Source organism: Entelurus aequoreus, linkage group LG01 (genome assembly GCF_033978785.1).
Source record: "Entelurus aequoreus isolate RoL-2023_Sb linkage group LG01, RoL_Eaeq_v1.1, whole genome shotgun sequence".
NCBI classification, from domain to species: Eukaryota; Metazoa; Chordata; class Actinopteri; order Syngnathiformes; family Syngnathidae; genus Entelurus; species Entelurus aequoreus.
In genome coordinates, this window is record NC_084731.1 from 2,413,220 (window position 1) to 2,433,438 (window position 20,219).

A 20,219-nucleotide genomic window follows, 5' to 3' on the forward strand; every position below is an offset into this window, starting at 1 on the left:
ATGGACTTTGAGATGGATGGCTATGAACTTACTTATAAAAACAGAATTAACAAGGGTGGAGGAGGAGTAGCAATTTATGTGGATACAAATTTCAATTTCAAGATTGTAGAGGCTATGTCACAGGTGGTTGATAACCTTCTCGAATGCATTACAATTGAGATTTGCATGGAAAACAAAAAAAATATGCTAATCAGTTGTGTATACAGGGCGCCCGATTCAAGTATTGATACTTTTAAGGACTGGATGGGAGGCATGTTCTCAGGAATAGGTAATAAAAATATATTTATATGTGGAGATACTAACATAGATATATTGAAACATAGCAATCATAAAAGCACAGAGGATTTTATAAATACAATACACAGTATGTGCCTACTTCCTTCAATCACTAGACCCAGTAGAATTACATCTCACAGTGCCACTCTCATAGACAACATATTTACCAATGTAATTGATAACAAAATAAGTGGGTTATTAGTCTGCGATATTACCGACCACCTGCCGGTATTTACGGTAATTGATTATGTTTATAAGAATAGGACAGGTAAACAAAAAATATTTAGGCGAATAAAGACAGACAAATCAATTAATATGTTAATACAGGATCTAGTATCACTGAACTGGGATATGATTTATAATGAAAAAGATGTGGACAGTGCTTATAATATATTTTTGGAAATATTTAAGTCAAAGTATGATAAACATTGTCCAATCAAAGAATACAACAAAACAAGAGCATTTGATAACTGTCCATGGTTAACGAAAGGTTTGCAAAATGCTTGTAAAAAGAAAAATGCATTATACAGGAATTTTATTAGACAGAGAACCAAAGAAGCTGAGGATAAATATAAAAAATATAAAAATAAGTTAATCAGTATTATAAGGATAAGTAAAAAAGAATACTACAAGAATAAACTAGAGCATAATAAAGATACATAAATAAAAAACATTTTCTTGGATAAAAAAGAAAGTAAAACAATATAAAAATAATTACATAAAAAATAGTAATGAATGAAAATGTTAGTGGACCAGCAGCACATACAATCATGTGTGCTTCAGGGACTGTGGCCCTTGCAGATGTGTTGTCTATGTTGTGGGAACCAGAATATTGGTAGCAGAAAGAAATAACCCCTTTTGTGTGAGTGGGTGTGGATGAGTGTGAATGGGGGGGAGGTTTTTTGGGTTGATGCACTGGTTGAAAGTGTATCTTGTGTTTTTTCTATGTTTATTTAAAAAAAATAAAAAATAAAAAAATAAAAAAGATACGATTTTTAGAACAGGCCAGCGGGCGACTCATCTGGTCCTTACGGGCGACCTGGTGCCCGCGGGCACCGCGTTGGTGACCCCTGGTCCATACATCAGCCGCAACGCAGATATCCACCAGATCTAGTAAAGGGTTATTTACATATCTTTAGTGTTTCCAAACGGAACACGGCAGTAAAACGGCTGACCAAACAAAATACAAGTCACCGCCATGGACCCGCCAGCTGCGCAAGCTAGCTCTCCGATCAGCTAAACAGACTCCATAACTCCACGGTGACATGGAACTGAAACGATACGCATAGAATGAATACTAATACAGTGACCTGTAAACGTGTTGGTATATCAGCTAATGCTAGCGACACCAGCGTCATTACATTACCATAGCACATAGAAATATGCAAGAAAACACTCCTACAGATGCTTTAGTAAGCAAGAATAGTTTTAGTTGTAGTGTAAAACTTACAAAGGTTGCTTGGAGTGATGCATGAAGAATCCGTAGGATAGAACGGCTGGGAGACCGACGGCACTTTGGTTGGGATGAGAAAAAGAAGCACTACCCGTAAATAGTCTGGAATGTAGGTCATAATATTTGCCTTGTATATAGTGTTTTATATCACATTGTTGACTTTTCTACATTTTTTATGATTATTAGACAGATACTAACAAAACTTGTTTAAATTGGTTTCTGTTCATGTAAAGGTGGATTTTTGTTAATGTCTCTTTTGTCAGCCAAACGTTTTGCTCTTTTTCTTTGGCCAGGTTATTGTCATTGTGCCTCTGTGGAAGCTCTTATTCACCCTGTCCACCTTCCAATAGAGTCCTGTATATATTGTTATTGTTTAACTACATACATAGATGTAGTGTTGATGCTCGCTACTTTTGCCGTGTAGTTTGCGACAATTCTCCGGAGATAGCTTCCCCCGTAGCTTAGCTACATTTCATGGAGACTAACTTGCAGCTTACATTTTCCAGGTATCTTGACCATCACTTGGAGCCCACACAAGTTTGCTGAGCATCTGAGGACAGCAGAAGAGGACAAGCAAAAATGAAGGTGGAGATGTGGAAGGTGCACGCCACGCTACAGTCGGCGCTGGATGGCAACGTGGCGATTTGGACACCTCCAAATGTGGTAATGAAACGTACAATGACAAGTGAATGCATCCTATCTACAACACATGACAAGTGAATACAATCTACTTATCATTTCATTCCAAATCTCAAAGTGCTACAGAATTACAACCATTGGCGTTGTTAGGCCTATTTTGGAGTTGTAATAAATAAATAAGAAATGGCTTATCGATAAGCCATTTGTTTTATTTGATATATATATATTGTATATATATATATGTTATTGGGGTGTTACCATTTAGTGGTCAATTGTACGGAATATGTACTGTACTGTGCAATCTACTAATAAAAGTTTCAATCAAAATCAATCAATCAATCAATGTTGTGAATGAATAACAGAGGCTAATGCCATGACTTTCATTGTGTTTCAGTGTATCTTGAAGGATCATGCAAGTAATTGTTTCTTGTTGATGCTGTAAACAAAATGTCACTGTTTGTTGTTGTACTGAACACAGATTGAAAATAAACCCACTGAAGTAATAATAATAACAATGAATAATTTCTAAGTCTTTGTTAGCCGTTTGTGAAGTTTTGTGCTCGTGCGCTACGTTCGCTCGCATCCTGTGTGTTGTTGTTTGTGGTTACCAGTAGGAAGAACCATGCCGAGCTGCAGGAATAACTTGGCTTTAATAAAGACTTCAGGAGGACAGCAGTTTGACATACGCACTGCATGAGAGAGTGGTAATAACTGATGTGCACACCCTGGTGGTGTGTTCGAAAATTACAACAACAAAACAGTCATTTTACCAAATGATGCTAATCGTTTACCCCCCCCCCCCCCACACACACACACATTCTGCAAAAATTGCTAAATTGATAATATTGCAAAAATAATACAAACATTTTAAAAAAGTGGAATGAGGTGAAATGTAACGAGAAAACGTTGCAATGTTGACACAAAGTTGCCATGCAGGCTGTTTTTTTCTTCTTTTGTCTTTGTTTATTTTTATTTTTTTTGCCATTGCTCGGAAAAAAAAAAAAAAAAGACAAAAAATCTATGTTACAATGAATTATTACTTAAAAAATGTCACTTTAAAATGTTTTATGTGGAAAAAATATTGCCTATATTGTGTGGTTGCCATATAAAAACATCAAAGTTTTATTTGACAAAAGAGCATAAAACAAACAAAATAATAGTTCAAACGTAAAATCGACAGATATATCGGAAGTTGATCTCGTAATTTAAGTGTGAAAAGTAAAAAAAACAAAACCTAATAAAAGTATCACTTTATGAGTAGGAGACCTTTTGGATCCCAAATATATTTAGTGGGATTTTATTTAACTTTTCACTGTGATTACTCAACAATATTAAAGAATTCAAATCAATAGTGTCCTGCATTATTGATCTTTTAGGGTTCTAATGACTAAATACTGCATATTTCAGTTTTACTATAAAAAACAAAGTTGTCTTTGACAGAAAAAGCATAAAACCTGTTTTTTTTTTTTACTTGATATCAACCTGAAGTTGATATAGAGATATACTGTAAAAAAAAAAATAATAATAATTTGACTGAGACCCTTGACCCTTGACTGGTCTCCGGAAGCCCTAAAGGTTAAAAAAAAAAAATCTATATATTTTGTTATGGTTTGAAAATGGCAAAATATGAAAATGGCCCCCGTATGCTTACATTTTTCCATGTGTGGCTCTCAGTGCAAGAAGTTTGGACACCCCTGATCTACACTGTGCATCTCCTGGGGGCTAAACCCCCCTGTCCTTAAAAGCTAGTGACGCCCCTGGATGTAAATATAAACGGAATACAATGATTTGCAAATCATTTTCAACCCATATTCAGTTGAATATGCTACAAAGACAACATATTTGATGTTCAAACTGATAAACATTTTTTTTTGTTGCAAATCATCATTAACTTTAGAATTTGATGCCAGTGTCACGCCAAATTTCTTCCCCCCCCTACAAAAACCTACTTCCGGGGCCGCGTCCAATAAAGTCACAATGTTGCCGGGGGTCCTTAACCGGCACGCGACTGTCTTGTTTTGCGCCTGTACAAAAAAACAACAATAATCGATTTCTTCAGATTCCAGCAGCTGTCAAAGACAAAGTATCCTTCCAGCGACGGGCAGTCAAAGCCGAAGTGCTATCGATCGCTGCCAATGACGTAAGAGGAAACATGACCACGGAAGTAAATGGGGGGAAAGGTTTTTGTAGGGCGGGAAGACATTTGGCGTGACACCAGCAACACGTGTGGCACGTTATCACGTGTCACTCCCCCGCCCCTCCCTCACAACTCCAGAAATCTGAGGTCTCACGGTTGGCAAGTATGGTAGTCCGTTACTTCTTTCATCATTTGAACTTGAAGTGTCTTTAATGTCTTGAATGTGACTGTATAAACACTCTTTAAAGCAGATCACACGGCAGACTGAGACGCCACCATCGTTTACTTACCGTATATCCAGATAGCAGAATGGACCTTGCCGACGTAAGTTTGAGCTTTTTTGATTGATTGATTGAAACTTTTATTAGTAGATTGCACAGTACAGTACATATTCCGTACAATTGACCACTAAATAGAAAAGAATAGAAGTACTTTATTGATCCCTGGGGGAAATTCAGCACCACGTGTTCGCTCACAATAAACATTTAGCTAACATTCACCAGGAGATGGCAACAGACAAACATAGATCACTCTATTACAATGATAATAATAAATAATGTAACCGAGGGTTTAGAGAAGTCGCCTATACTGTATGAAAGTATAAAATAACAAACACGGAGGATCCAGTTTTACACGAGGACCTGCACTTTATTGTTTGTTTTTTTAAAAGACCTCCGCTCCACTACAAGTGGCGCCTTCAAAATAAGAGCTCAAGGCATATATTGTATAACAGTGGTTCTCAACCTTTTTTCAGTGATGTACCCCTGTGAACATTTTTTTAATTCAAGTACCCCCTAATCCGAGCAAAGCATTTTTGGTTGAGATAAAGAAGTAAAATACAGCACTATGTCATCAGTTTCTGATTTATTACATTGTATAACAGGGCAAAATATTGCTCATTTGTAGTGGTCTTTCTTGAACTATTTGGAAAAAAAGATATAAAAATAACTACATTAAATTAACATTAATTTCTTATTGGCAATTTTTGTTAGTCAAAAATATTATTACTATTGTTATTATTTAAGACAAATCACAAGACAAATACACACCATTTATACCACATTCATTATGGTCAATATATAAAAAAAGTCAACTTAAAATAACATAAATATGAAAAATAAATTAAATATAAACAAAAGTATACGCATTTTCACTTTTCTTATTCCTCAAAAAAAAAGTATTGGTAGAAAAAGCTTCAAAAAACATTTATTCATAACAATGTTATGTTTCAAACCTCTTTGTGGAAGTAAACTTCTAACACTTCTCTGAAGCAAAGTCAATCATTTCCTTATCACAATAAACTAGGATTTCCTTGTCCTATAAACCTGCATACGAAAGACAGTTCCCTGAGAAAATGAACTTGTGTCAGACAAAAATGTCTGACACCATCACACCTTTAGTGTACTCGAGATATGTCGTCACACGTCACACTTTACTGAAGTCTCAGATTGCTGTTCAGGAAAAGTAACAACGCTGTCGGCTGGCTGTGTGTGTGTTGCACGTTGACCACGCTCATTGGCTGTCTCCTGTCACGTGACTGGGCCAGCTCTATACTCTGCCAGGTACAGGTGTGTCCCAGCACATAGGAAGTTAAGTAAGTCATCAAAAACATCTGAAAGTGATGCTTGCACCCCCCACACGCCGTTTTTTGGTTTATATCGATACTTTTTTCAGAAAAGTGATGCCAAATGAGTAGCGTGTGAGTATCAATATATCGATACCACAGGATCGATACGCACATCTCTAGCGCTTAAGGCAGTGTCATCACGCACTAAATTTCGGGTGTCTCCCGGAAATATTTGGAGGGTTGTATGACGTCACATTAGTACCAAAAATCCAAGCGCATAAAAACTGTTATCGCGCGCTGACTCTCCACTTCGTGCGCGCGTGACACCCTTTTGTGCACGCGTGGTGCCTTTGTGCGCGCGCGCCGTCTCGGTCTGTACGCTGTCATGTTTCATTTTGGTACTTTGGGGGCGGGCATGCTTAGACGGCCCCTTCTTTCTGATTGGCTCTGAGCGTTTTTCATATGAGCCAATCAGAAGTATAGCAGGGCGGGTCATCGTCAATATGTATCAAGATTTACGGAGGAAGAAGCGGATCAAAAAATGTCGACTGAAAAAGAGGTAAGTTGAGGGACACACTTATTTACGTTATTGAACTGCTTTGGAGTGATTGTAAGGGTACTATTACTAATAATAATAATAATACATTTCTATTTATAAAGCACTTTTCATACATTTAAAATGCAGCTCAAAGTGCTTTACATAGTTAAAAACAAAATGAGAAATAACACCCACACCCCATGAAGACAGTCAAACATGTACATAAAAATAAACAACAACAATAATAATAACAACACAATGACAATAGCCAATCACAGGAAGCCTCTGGACGTGGAGATCCAGAGGGTTCTTTGAGGAAACACTAGATGATAAAATAAATGGATTAAATAATTAAAATACACATCAGGTAAAAGTCCAAAAATAATATGAAATAATCAAACATAAAAATAAACTACAATATGAAAAACTATACAATAAAATAAAATACAATAAAAACTGAAATATGAAAATAATAAGACCATATAAAATAGGCTAAGATATGATAAAACATAAAAATAAGCTAAGATATGATAAAACATAAAAAATAACTAATACTAATAGAATAATCCTGCACATTGGGCCTAATAATTGTGTAGTAAAGTGGTTTTTGAATTTGAGCAATGTAATCTGAAAGAGGTTTAAAATAACAACAATTAATGTTAATATTTTTGAAACAATATGCTTCTCATAACATGAGTATCTGTGTGCATGAGAGAGTGTCAAGAAAAGCATTGCTATAGTTTCACTTCATCTGCCTTTTTTTTGCAACCTACTTGAAGTTGTATTTTTCAAAGTGAGTACTTTGGTACTTTGCCATCAATGCCCCCCTCAGAAAACCTCCTCTCCATCCCTGCCAGCATTTCTGTTTAGAAAAGGAAGATGCAAATTGGTTACTATAGAATACAGAAGTACAGTATATAACCAAAATGTGTAAGACCGATGACATGTCATGTCACAGCACATTTAATTTGAAGGTCAACAAATAAAACATACCAGTGTTACTAAAATAAAATAAATAAAACATACATGATTTTTCATTTACATTCAAATGTCGTAATGCAATGGAACAGAATGCAAAAGAGATGGGCTGGCTAGTCAGGCTAGGAAAGAGGTGTAAAATACACGATGTTTCTGGCCAAAACGGGATACTTGACAAGTATTAGGACTATGATGAGAAGAAAAGTAATACAACAACACCCATGAATGGCTAACAGCAGGGATGCTGTGTGAACTAGCAAGTCCAGGTGCTTTTTTTATTACACTCATGTGCAGTGCATTTAATGTTTTCAACTAAGATAGCAGTGGAGCCTCCATTCTTCTAACAAGTCAGTAAACCCTTACAATCACTCCAAAGCAGTTCAATAATGTAAATAAGTGTGTCCCTCAACTTACCTCTTTTTCAGCCAACATTTTTGGATCCGCTTCTTCCTCCGTAAATCTTGATACATATTGACGATGACCCGCCCTGCTATACTTCTGATTGGCTCATATGAAAAATGCTCAGAGCCAATCAGAAAGAAGGGGCCGTCTAAGCATGCCCGCCCCCAAAGTACCAAAATGAAACATGACAGCACACAGACCGAGACGGCGCGCGCGCACAAAGGCACCACGCGGGCGCACGAAGTGGAGAATCAGCGCGCGAGAACAGTTTTTATGCGCTTGGATTTTTGGTACTAATGTGACGCCATAGTATGGGCAAATATGACGCTGTCAAGCGCCATTCATTTAAAACTCGCGGGCCGCACTTACATTAAATTGTCAGATTAAAGCAGACCTGGGCATTCTGCGGGCCACATCCGGCCCTTTGTGCGTCCCTGTCCGGCCCGCGTGAGGCCAATTATAAATTACAAAATACATTTAAAAAAGTATCTATGTCGAGTGTGCAATACAACGGTGCTGCTTTTGTTTTGAAAATCGTTATTTGTATTACTTCCGTGTGGACGTATGCGTGTGCGTGATTGTGAGTGAATGTGAACAGCTGCAATCGCAAATTACAAAATAAAGTTGAAAAAACATCTATGTCGTGCGCGCAATACAACTGTGCTGCTTTTATTTTGAAAAGTATTATTTATGGGCGTGTGTAACCTGCGAGTGAAGGTGCACATGCAGCGACAAGTGATGCACGCTTTACACCCGAGACGCTAAAAAGAGAAAAGTTGATGAAGAATGGCGTGTTTCCAACAAGACATGGACTGCCAAGCAACGTTCCCTCTAAGGTGCGCGCCTGCGCAATTGCGCACTGCTCAAGCGTCCGCTGCGCGCAGCAAATATATGCCGCGCACCAAATCAAATCCCATCTGAATTCTAAACAAAATAAACATATTTATTCTATGTCATTTTGCAATGCAACTTTGAGTGACAGTGACAACAAGCGGCCCTAACGGTGTTCGTCAACACCGTTCAATTGAACACCGTTCAATTATTGTAACGTCTATCGAGATGCTTCGAGGACAGGAATTATATCCATCACTTTATTGAGCAAAACTGTTTATATTCGGACATAACCACACCAAAAACATGAATAAAACACTTCTATCTGGAAAAACTAGTCATTTTCTGCCGTACAAACCAGGCCAAAAGCAACTTGTCATCTGTCACCAACACGCATACCACTAAGCCACTGGTGCGTTTATGGCCACACAAAAAGTCGGACAACTCAAACACCACACAAAGTTACACTATGACTCCTCAGTCATACGTGTGCTTATTTTACTGTCATTTATTATTCATGTTAATTTATTTATATTAGTCATGGAATGCTGTTACACACACTATGTTGAAGTATTACTATTATTATTATTATTATTAATCTTACGGTATACATCAAAAATAATATTGAGCAAAATTGAATTGAAATATTGTGGATGTGGCCCTCAAGCAGTGCTCGGGTTGCTCATGCGGCCCCCGGTAAAAATTAATTGCCCACCCCTGGATTAAGGTGTGTCTGAGACCCCTGGTTTAAACATAGCACAAAGCAAAAAAAAGCTTTGTATGCAGTGTTGTTTCATTTTAAATTTCAAACTAGTTTTGTGGCTCCCATTGTTTTCTTTAATTTGTGCAAGTCGTCAAAATGGCTCTTTGAGTGATAAAGGTTGCCGACCCCTGCCCTAATCAGAGCAAAGCATTTTTGGTTGAAAAAAAGAGCTGAAGTAAAATACAGCACTATGTCATCCGTTTCTGATTTATTAAATTGTATATAAATTATATGGGTAGGTATTTGCTCTAAAAAGGGTATTTCTAGTACAGTGGGTACTTGATTTATATACAGTATATGTAATACTAAAAAGAGTAATAAATGGGTTATACTTGTATAGCGCTTTTCTACCTTCAAGGTACTCAAAGCGCTTTGACACTATTTCCACATTCACACTGATGGGGGGAGCTGCCATGCAAGGCGCTAACCAGCAGCCATCAGGAGCAAGGGTGAAGTGTCTTGCCCAAGGACACAACGGAGGTGACTAGGAAGGTAGAAGGTGGGGATTGAACCCCAGTAACCAGCAACACTCCGATTGCTGGCACGGCCACTCTACCAACTTGGCCGCGTAGGATATGCAGAGATAAGATGTGTCCAAATATTACTAGAAATACATTTTAGGCAGCAACAATGTGGCCATTTGGGTAGATATTTGCTCTAAAAAGGGTATTTCAACAAGTAAACCGTACTGTAGGTACTTGATGTTGATATATGTAATGCTCATAAGGGTATTGTAGTCAAATGCGCGTGTGTAAATATGCGATGTGTAAATATCAAAATTTGACGTGGAATCACTTTTTGTCAGGCAATATTACATTGTAGTGGATTGTCCAGAGCTAGGACAATGCACAGAAACATTAAGTTCAGAAACAGATATGTTCTGTACCAGATTATATCTAAATAGCTACTTTCCATCTGCAGTCCCTGGCTGCCTAAATTAAAGGGATACGTGCAATAAAATGATGACACTAATATCATACTAAATAATATATATATACATTCATAATAATTCATCAATAATTAATCATACTATAGCATGTAATCCAATTGAAGAAAAGTCACAAAATGCCCCTTCATGGACACATACTTAATATACAATACAAGCACACCTTATTTACATCATCACCCAAAGACAATACATGCTCTTGTTCACATCTGTCATCATTTGTAAAAACAACCAAGATTTTAAAAGCCATACCTCACAATTTTACAACAAAAATGCTCTCATGGATAAATATAGTACACATTAAGTTGATGTGTCAACATAATGCCCCTCTTAGTGACCGTGTGAGCATCTTTGATTGCTCCAAGCCACTTTTTAACTTCAAATTTTCTATTCCTTTTGATATAACGGGGAGAAGGCCAATTGGTCTGTACTTGTTGACATCTTGTTTATTTCCTGCTTTATGGATTGAATTATAGTAGCAGTTTCTCAACGTGGTAGGGAAAGTGTTTTCCGTTATTGATTTATTTATCAATTGTTGTTATAGGAGCAATAAGACTATCCTTATACGTTTTTAGGAAGATAGTGTCCAACCCGTATATATCTCTAGATCGTGAGTCTCATAATGCAGGGAAGATTTTGTTTAACTTTGTTTCATTTGTTAATTCTAAAATTAGTCCATCCTGAATAAATGACAAATACAATTTTTTATTTATTATTGAACTTGATGCAAGTTATACCACAGCTGCACAATTATTTTATTTATTATTGATCTTGATGTTATTGAGTTTGAATGTATACAACTTGATGTTACTTGATGTTCAATAAATTTGAAAATGTTAAGCTTGGCATTAGCGTTCTGTTGGGGCTTGAAAACTCCCCCTTGTCCAAAGTGGGGGATGACAAAAAAAGTTTGAGAACCACTGCATTATACAGTCAATGCTAACACCGCAATAAGTTTTCCAACTTGTTTAGTGTGCGACACTGAAGTAAACAACAATGGAGGGCGGAGAGAGAAGCGCGTTTTGGAGTTGTAAATGCAGTCATTATTTGGAGTTGGTGAAGTTGTCGGGGCAGTATGTTGTGGAGGAGATGATGTATGTTGTAACTGCTGGCGACGGGGTGTTAGCCAATGACTTTGGCTGGGGGGCGGGACTTTCGGGAGAGATAGGGAAGTGACGTTGTTGATAGGAGGTAGTAGACTTCGAGTTTTGCTGGGAATGTAAAACATACATCAGGGAGAAAAATGGCATTTTTTACCGTTAAAAGACTACACTATGTTCAAATAAAAAATATCCGGATAATCTTTACAAATCATTTTAATTTCCTTTGCTGCCCAGAGAAGCTAAACATCGTATAAACGTTATGGATAGGTTCTTTTTATTTTATTATTATTATTTTTTTTCATTTATTCATTTATTTCAGGCAATGCCATAAAAAAGTACAAGGTAGACAACCATACTTGCCAACCCTCCCGTTTTTAGCGGGAGAATCCCGGTATTCAGCACCTCTCCCGACAACCTCCCGGCAGAGATTTTCTCCCGACAAATCCCGGTATTCAGCCGGAGCTGGAGGCCACGCCCCCTCCAGCTCAATGCGGACCTGAGACTGAGTGGGGACAGCCTGTTCTCACGTCCGCTTTCCCACAATATAAACAGCTTGCCTGCCCAATGACGTCATAACATCTAGGGCTTTTAGAGAGTAGAGTGCACAACTGCGCACACAACAAGGAGACGAAGCAGAAGAACGAGGAAATTACAGACATGGCGACGCCGTCGACGAGCAAGATGAAGAAATACGCTTGCAAGTCCCAAAACAAATGGAAACAAGAATTTCAGATCATCCAGGACAGTTCGAAGGGGAAGGTGTATGTTGCCTGTACATTTTGTAGAACAGACTTCTCCATTGAACACGGTGGCCGAAATTATATACTCATCAAGAACGGAGAAGTTAAACAGGACAATACTGCCATCTAATGGATAGCCACCGGAACACTGAAATTCAAGTATTTCTTTTATTTATATAAAATAAATAAATATATATGTATATATATATATATATATATATATATAGCTAGAATTCACTGAAAGTCAAGTATTTCATACATATACAGGTAAAAGCCAGTAAATTAGAATATTTTGAAAAACTTGATTTATTTCAGTAATTGCATTCAAAAGGTGTAACTTGTACATTATATTTATTCATTGCACACAGACTGATGCATTCAAATGTTTATTTCATTTAATTTTGATGATTTGAAGTGGCAACAAATGAAAATCCAAAATTCCGTGTGTCACAAAATTAGAATATTACTTAAGGCTAATACAAAAAAGGGATTTTTAGAAATGTTGGCCAACTGAAAAGTATGAAAATGAAAAATATGAGCATGTACAATACTCAATACTTGGTTGGAGCTCCTTTTGCCTCAATTACTGCGTTAATGCGGCGTGGCATGGAGTCCATGAGTTTCTGGCACTGCTCAGGTGTTATGAGAGCCCAGGTTGCTCTGATAGTGGCCTTCAACTCTTCTGCGTTTTTGGGTCTGGAATTCTGCATCTTCCTTTTCACAATACCCCAGATTTTCTATGGGGCTAAGGTCAGGGGAGTTGGCGGGCCAATTTAGAACAGAAATACCATGGTCCGTAAACCAGGCACGGGTAGATTTTGCGCTGTGTGCAGGCGCCAAGTCCTGTTGGAACTTGAAATCTCCATCTCCATAGAGCAGGTCAGCAGCAGGAAGCATGAAGTGCTCTAAAACTTGCTGGTAGACGGCTGCGTTGACCCTGGATCTCAGGAAACAGAGTGGACCGACACCAGCAGATGACATGGCACCCCAAACCATCACTGATGGTGGAAACTTTACACTAGACTTCAGGCAACGTGGATCCTGTGCCTCTCCTGTCTTCCTCCAGACTCTGGGACCTCCATTTCCAAAGGAAATGCAAAATTTGCTTTCGTCAGAAAACATGACTTTGGACCACTCAGCAGCAGTCCAGCTCTTTTTTTCCTTAGCCCAGGTGAGACGCTTTTCGCGCTGTTTCTTGGTCAACAGTGGCTTGACACGAGGTATGCGGCAGTTGAAACCCATGTCTTTCAAGCGTTTCTTGGTGGTGGATCTTGAAGCACTGACTCCAGCAGCTGTCCACTCCTTCTGAATCTCCCCCACATTTTTGAATGGGTTTTTTTTCACAATCTTGACCAGGGCGCGGTCATCCCTATCGCTTGTACACTTTTTCTGACCACAGTTTTTCCTTCCCTTTGCCTCTCCATTAATGTGTTTGGACACAGAGCTCTGAGAACAGCCAGCCTCTTCAGCAATAACCTTTTGTGTCTTTCCCTCCTTGTGCAATGTGTCGACGGTTGCCTTTTGGACAGCTGTCAAATCTGAAGTCTTCCCCATGTTTGTGTAGGCTTCAGAACTGGACTGAGAGACCATTTAAAGCCCTTTGCAGGTGTTTTGAGTTAATCAGCTGATTAGTTTGTGGCACCAGGTGTCTTCAAAATTTAACCCTTACACAATATTCTAATTTTGTGACACACGGAATTTTGGATTTTCATTTGTTGCCACTTCAAATCATCAAAATTAAATGAAATAAACATTTGAATGCATCAGTCTGTGTGCAATGAATAAATATAATGTACAAGTTACACCTTTTGAATGCAATTACTGAAATAAATCAAGTTTTTCAAAATATTCTAATTTACTGGCTTTTACCTGCTTTTAAATATATATATATATATATATATATATATATATATATATATATGAAATACTCGAGTTGGTGAATTCTAGCTGTAAATAACCACGCCCCCCGCCCCCGACCAAGCCCCCCACCCACCCCCTACCCCCCACAGCCGATATTGGAGGTCTCAAGGTTGGCAAGTATGTAGACAACGCATAATATGTATAAATATAAAGCAAAATATAATGTACATTAATGCAAAGGGTAATGTACAGTAGGTAAGCATGATTTTCTTAATTTCCTCGATAAGAAAAAAAACATTTTTACCGTTAAGAACTACATAATTTTTTTTTTTTAAAAGCCTCTTGTGCTGCAATATCCAGATAATATTTACAAATCAACATTTTTTATTTTGGTTTCCTTTTCCTGCCCAGAAAAGCCAAAAATGGTAGGAACGTTATGGATGGGTCCATTTTTTAATTTTTTTTTTTTTTTTTTCATTTATTCCAGGAAATGTCACAAAAAAGTACAAGGTAGACAACACATAGGAGATGAGTAAGCCCTGTACAACATTACAACACCTGTGTGTGTGTGTGTGTGTGTGTGTGTGTGTGTGTGTGTGTGTGTGTGTGTGTGTGTGTGTGTGTGTGTGTGTGTGTGTGTGTGTGTGTGTGTGTGTGTGTGTGTGTGTGTGTGTGTGTGTGTGTGTGTGTGTGTAACAGGAATTTCAGCAGGTGTTGGACGGATTGTCTCAACACGAGCGGAAAAAAGTGGAGGATCATCTCTTACGCGAAATTGAAAAGGCCAGACTCATAGAACGTCAAGATGCCCAAGAGCAGATTCATCGCTCCCAAGAGCAGATTCATCGCTCCCAAGAGCAGATTCATCGCTCCCAAGAGCAGATTCATCTTCGCGACCAGCAGATTCTTCTTCGCGACCAGCAGATTAAAGAATTAAAAGAAGAGCTTGTCCAAGATAAATGTAAGGAAGGTAGATTCTACCATCTAACATTATAATATTGTTTTTTTAATTGAAGCCATCTCTTGCAGTAAAATCCCCGGAGAAAAACCAAAACCAAAAAGGTATGAAAAGTCAACATCAGCTCTTTGAGTAGCCTGACAATGAAGTGTTTCATTTGTAACTTGTATTTCTGTGTCTTACCAAACACAACTTGGAAAGCCGCCTGTGAGGACGAGCAGGACGATTCCAGTTTAGGAACCAGCCGGGGCCCCGCTGATAAGATGCCGGCGGCCAAAAGGGCCAAAAGGGGTCCAACTAAGGTAGCAGCAGGATTAACACACACAACTCTACTGACGCATACACATCATGTTATCATTGTATGGTATCATTTTATCATTAATCATGTTATCATTGGATCATCTTTTTATAGTACCATGTTATCATGGGTCATGTTATCATCGATCATCTTTTTATGGTATCATGTTATCATTGATCATGTTATTATTGGATCATCTTTTTATGGTATCTTATGATCATCTTTTATGGTATCTTCTTATCATTAGATCATCTGTTTATGGTATCTTATCATTGGAACATATTATCATTGGATCATTTTTTATGGTATCATGTTATCAAGGATCATGTTATCATTGGATCATCCTTTTATGGTGTCTTGGATCATCTTAATTAAGTTTTATTGGATCATCTTTTGATGGTATCATGGATCATCTTAATCATGTTATCATTGGATAATGTTTATGGTATCATGTCATCATTGGATCCTTTTTTTTATGGTATAATTTTATCATGGATCATCTTTTTATGGTATGTTGTCATGGATCATCTTAATCATGTTACCATTGGATCATCTTTTTCTGGTATCATGGATCATCTTAATCATGTTATCATTGGATCATATTTATGGTATCATGTTATCATTGGATCATCTTTTTATGGTATGTAGTCATGGATCATCTTAATGATGTTATCATTGGATTATCTTTATGGTATCATGTTATCATTGGATCGTCTTTTTTTGGTATCATGTTGTCATAGATTATCTTTTTATGGTATTATGTTATCATGGATCATCTTTTTATGGTATGTTGTCATGGATCATCTTAATATGTTATCATTGGATCATCTTTATGGTATCATGTTATCATTGGATCATCTTTTTATGGTATCATGTTTATCAAGGATCATCTTTTTGTGGTATGTTGTCATGGATCATCTTTATGGTATCATTTTATCATTGATTGTGTTATCATTGGATTATCGTTTTCTGGTATCATGAATCTTCTTATCATTGGATCATCTTTTATGTTATTATTGGATCATGTTATTAGATCATCTTTTTATGGAATTGTTTTATCATGTTATCATGGATCATCATTTTATAGTATCATTGAATCATGTTATCATTATATCAACTTTTTATGGTATCATTTTATCATGAATCACGTTTATAAGGTATCATTTTATAATAGATCATGCTATCATGGGATCATGTTTGTAGGGTATCACTTCATCATGTTATCATTGGATCATGGTTTTAGGGTACCATTTTATAATAGATCCTGTTATCTTTGGCATCATTTCAATAGAGCATGGTATCCTAGATGATGGTACCAGACATAGTGATGACGTCATTGACCATAGTGATGACGTCATTGATCACAGTGATGACGTCATTGATCATTTGGAGTACTGAGTGTTTCCTGTGTCCTGCAGAGGAAGAAGGAGCAGCAGGGTGAGGAGCAGCAGGCTGAGGAGCAGCAGGGCGAGGAGCAGCAGGCTGAGGAGCAGCAGGGTGAGGAGCAGCAGTAGGATCATCTCTGCTGACATCACAGAGGAGCAGAAAGAAGGAAGGACCTCCAACATTTCGAATACACGTTCAACTAAATATATGTTCCACTATAAATGTTAACTCTTGTTAAAATAGTTTTTTAGTTAGTGATTTAAAGGAGTCATTCATGTTTAGTAATTTTGTAATGGCTGATAGTTATTTATTCACTTGAAATAAAAGGTTCAGGCTGACCTGGGTTATTTTCAGTGTGGTAACATGCTGCCCTCTAGTGGCAGGAGTGACGAATGGCTGTTGGACCTGAGTTAGTTTCAGTGTGGTAACATGCTGCCCTCTAGTGGCAGGAGTATAGATTTTGATTTTTTTTTTTTGATTTTTATTAGTTGCCTCAACAACCCACTAGTCTTCCTGGGGTCCACAATTCAATACAATTACAAGTGAAAGCATATAATTATAACTACACAATACAGAAAAAAATAAAAGCATCAATAAAAAAACAAGCAAACTATTTACAGTAACAGAATAATAATTACCATAAAAATATAGCTACACAATATAAAATAAAACTAATCGTCAACGAGCAAAGTAATTTAAAGACTCTGATAAAATATTACTCTTTTTAAAAACCTGTTTACTTTCAATGCTGGTGAGAATTCAAGGCAGGTTATTCCAGAGCGATAAAGATCTATAAATAAAAGATTTCCGTAAAGCATTCTTCCTGGGACGAGGGAGTACAAAATGCCCCTCATTGGACGCCCTGGTATTGTGATTATGTATAGTGCTACTGTGAACTATTTGAGAAAAGCAGTTTTACTAGCGGTTACTGATTTGAGCCATAAAAGAGTATTAGCTGACAACCTGTTCTGCACTGTTAGCCAGGAAAGAGAAGCATGCATTTGGTTCACGTTGGTTCTTAGTGAACAACCAAGAACCAGCCTTGCTGTCCTATTCTGGACAATCTGGAGCTTACTGATCTCACCACTTGCAGCAGACGCCCAGACTGTAGAACAATAGTCAAGATGACACAAGACTAAACTCTTAACAATTTGACAAAGAGGTGGATCAACAAAAGCAGCACATTTCCTGGAAATACCAACAGCCTTCCCATCTTTGTAACTATATCACTGATATGATTTGACCAGGATAGAGTGCAGTCCAGCATCACTCCAAGGAGCTTGGCACTTCTGACCTGTTGAACTGTTGAAATACCTAGCCTCAAATCCAACTTTGGGTCACAAGATAACCCTTGCCTAGTCCCCAATGTAATACTTTTTGTTTTTGAGGTGTTAAGGACAAGTGTGTTACATACTGTCCAGTCATGCACAGCTTTTAGTTCCTCACTCAATACTATATTAAGTACACTGCATGATGGTGCAGCATGATATCAATCAATCAATGTTTATTTATATAGCCCTAAATCACAAAAGTCTCAAAGGGCTGCACAAGTCACAACGACATCCTCGGCACAGAGCCCACACAAGGGACACCGATTTGAATGACTATGAGAAACCTTGGGGAGGATCGCATATGTGGGTAACCCCCCCTCTAAGTACAGTCCCTAGTGGATCCAACATAACAGTGAGAGTCCAGTCCATAGTGGGGCCAGCAGAAGACCATCCCGAGCGGAGACAGGTTAGTAGCGCAGAGACGTCCCCAACCAATGCACAGGCGAGCGGTCCACCCCGGGTCCCAACTCTGGACAGCCAGCACATCATCCATGGTCACCGGAACCATCAATCTGTCAATCCTTTCCGTGTCCGGGCCAGGTAAGGTTCCTCGTGTTGAGTCAAATTAAGCCGCAGGCACCAGTGGTGCCCTTCCGTCAATTCCTTTAAGTTTCAGCTTTGCAACCATACTACATTAATACTTCATGCTAAGGAAATTCCCCTGACTGCTGATATATCTACTGAATGTTTATGTATTAATATCACACTATCACAAAATATGCAATTCAATGTATTGGTGGTATACAGCCCTCCATCTGCATGCGTTGGAACGCTATGCGAAGACTTAGATGTACTGTTTAAGAATAACAGTGAAGTACTTGTCTTCGGAGACTTTAACTTAAACTGGCTAGACAAACACTGCAGAAAAAAAACTAAAAGACCTCACATCTAAACATGACTTTAGTCAGAAGATAGAAACCCCCACACGTATCACTAAAAACACTCAGACACTAATTGATTACATCTTCACAAACAAGCCTGACAGAATCGTAAAAACGTACAATCTAGTCACCGGCTTGTCAGACCATAATCTGACATTAGCTGCAAGAAAACTCACAAAGACACGTCTGACAAGGTTTAAAAATCAAGATCAGAAAACCTGTAAACTTGAGATCCCTCGCCAATCAACAACTGCTTTTGAAAACGAATTAAAGGGTATTAATTGGGACGAGCTCCAACAACATGACCAAGTACACGCCTGTTGTAATCAGCTAATGTCTACTATCGGACGCATTATTGATACATTTATTAGAAAGCGAAAAAAATCCCACAGAAAATTTCAATTACCATGGATTAATGATGATATCCGGAAATTAGTGAAAAAGAGAGATTATGCCTTAAAAACTTTTGTCAAAACTCGTAGTGACACTGATTTGAAAATATTTAAAGGCTTGCGTAATCAAGTAGTTCAACAGCTCAGAATGTCCCAATCAAACTACTACATCCACATGCTATTAGAGGCCAAAGGAAATGGCAAAATGATCTGGAAACTACTACACAGCCTATTAAACCCAGAGGGTAACACCACCCAAACCCAATACAAACTTAAAGTAGGAGACAAAATCATTACTGATTGTACACAAGTCTCAAATGAGTTCAATACATTCTTTATAGAATCTGTCAAAAACCTTTCCTCGGGTTTCTCTTGTAGGACTAATGATGATAAAACAACAGACATACCTAATGAACAAGACAGCTCATTTCAGCTCAAGGAGGTTAGTCAGACAACTGTCCTAAATGTCATACATGACCTAAACACCACATACTCAAAGGATATTTATAACCTAGACACAGCTTTTCTTCAAAAATATAGCGGCATCCTTATACAGCCTCTTACCCATCTTATTAATATTTCCATTAAAACTGGGCAATTCCCAGATGGATGGAAAACTGCACAGGTAATACCACTTTTAAAATCTGGTGATGCTGGAATGACATCTAACTATAGACCTATCAGCCTTCTTCCAGTTTTATCTAAAGTCCTGGAGAAGATTGTTTCGGAACAACTAATGCACC

General features: G+C 37.9%; 1 protein-coding gene across 3 annotated transcripts in view; it reads left to right on the plus strand.

The window, feature by feature from the left end:
- LOC133646873 (putative uncharacterized protein DDB_G0271606) overlaps window positions 1-17,421 on the plus strand; it is a 51,452-nt gene extending 34,031 nt beyond the window's left edge. The window contains exons 2-6 of one of the 3 annotated variants that reach the window (XM_062042755.1): window positions 2,236-2,392; window positions 14,933-15,191; window positions 15,260-15,292; window positions 15,390-15,490; window positions 16,905-17,229. In XM_062042755.1, coding sequence (XP_061898739.1) covers window positions 2,309-2,392; window positions 14,933-15,191; window positions 15,260-15,292; window positions 15,390-15,490; window positions 16,905-17,000 — 573 coding nt within the window. In that variant the 5' untranslated portion in view covers window positions 2,236-2,308 and the 3' untranslated portion in view covers window positions 17,001-17,229. Of the gene's footprint in view, window positions 1-2,235; window positions 2,393-14,932; window positions 15,192-15,259; window positions 15,293-15,389; window positions 15,491-16,904 lie in introns of all 3 variants that reach the window. The other 2 variants (XM_062042762.1, XM_062042746.1) reach the window with 2 other exon arrangements.
- Window positions 17,422-20,219: the final 2,798 nt, after the last annotated feature.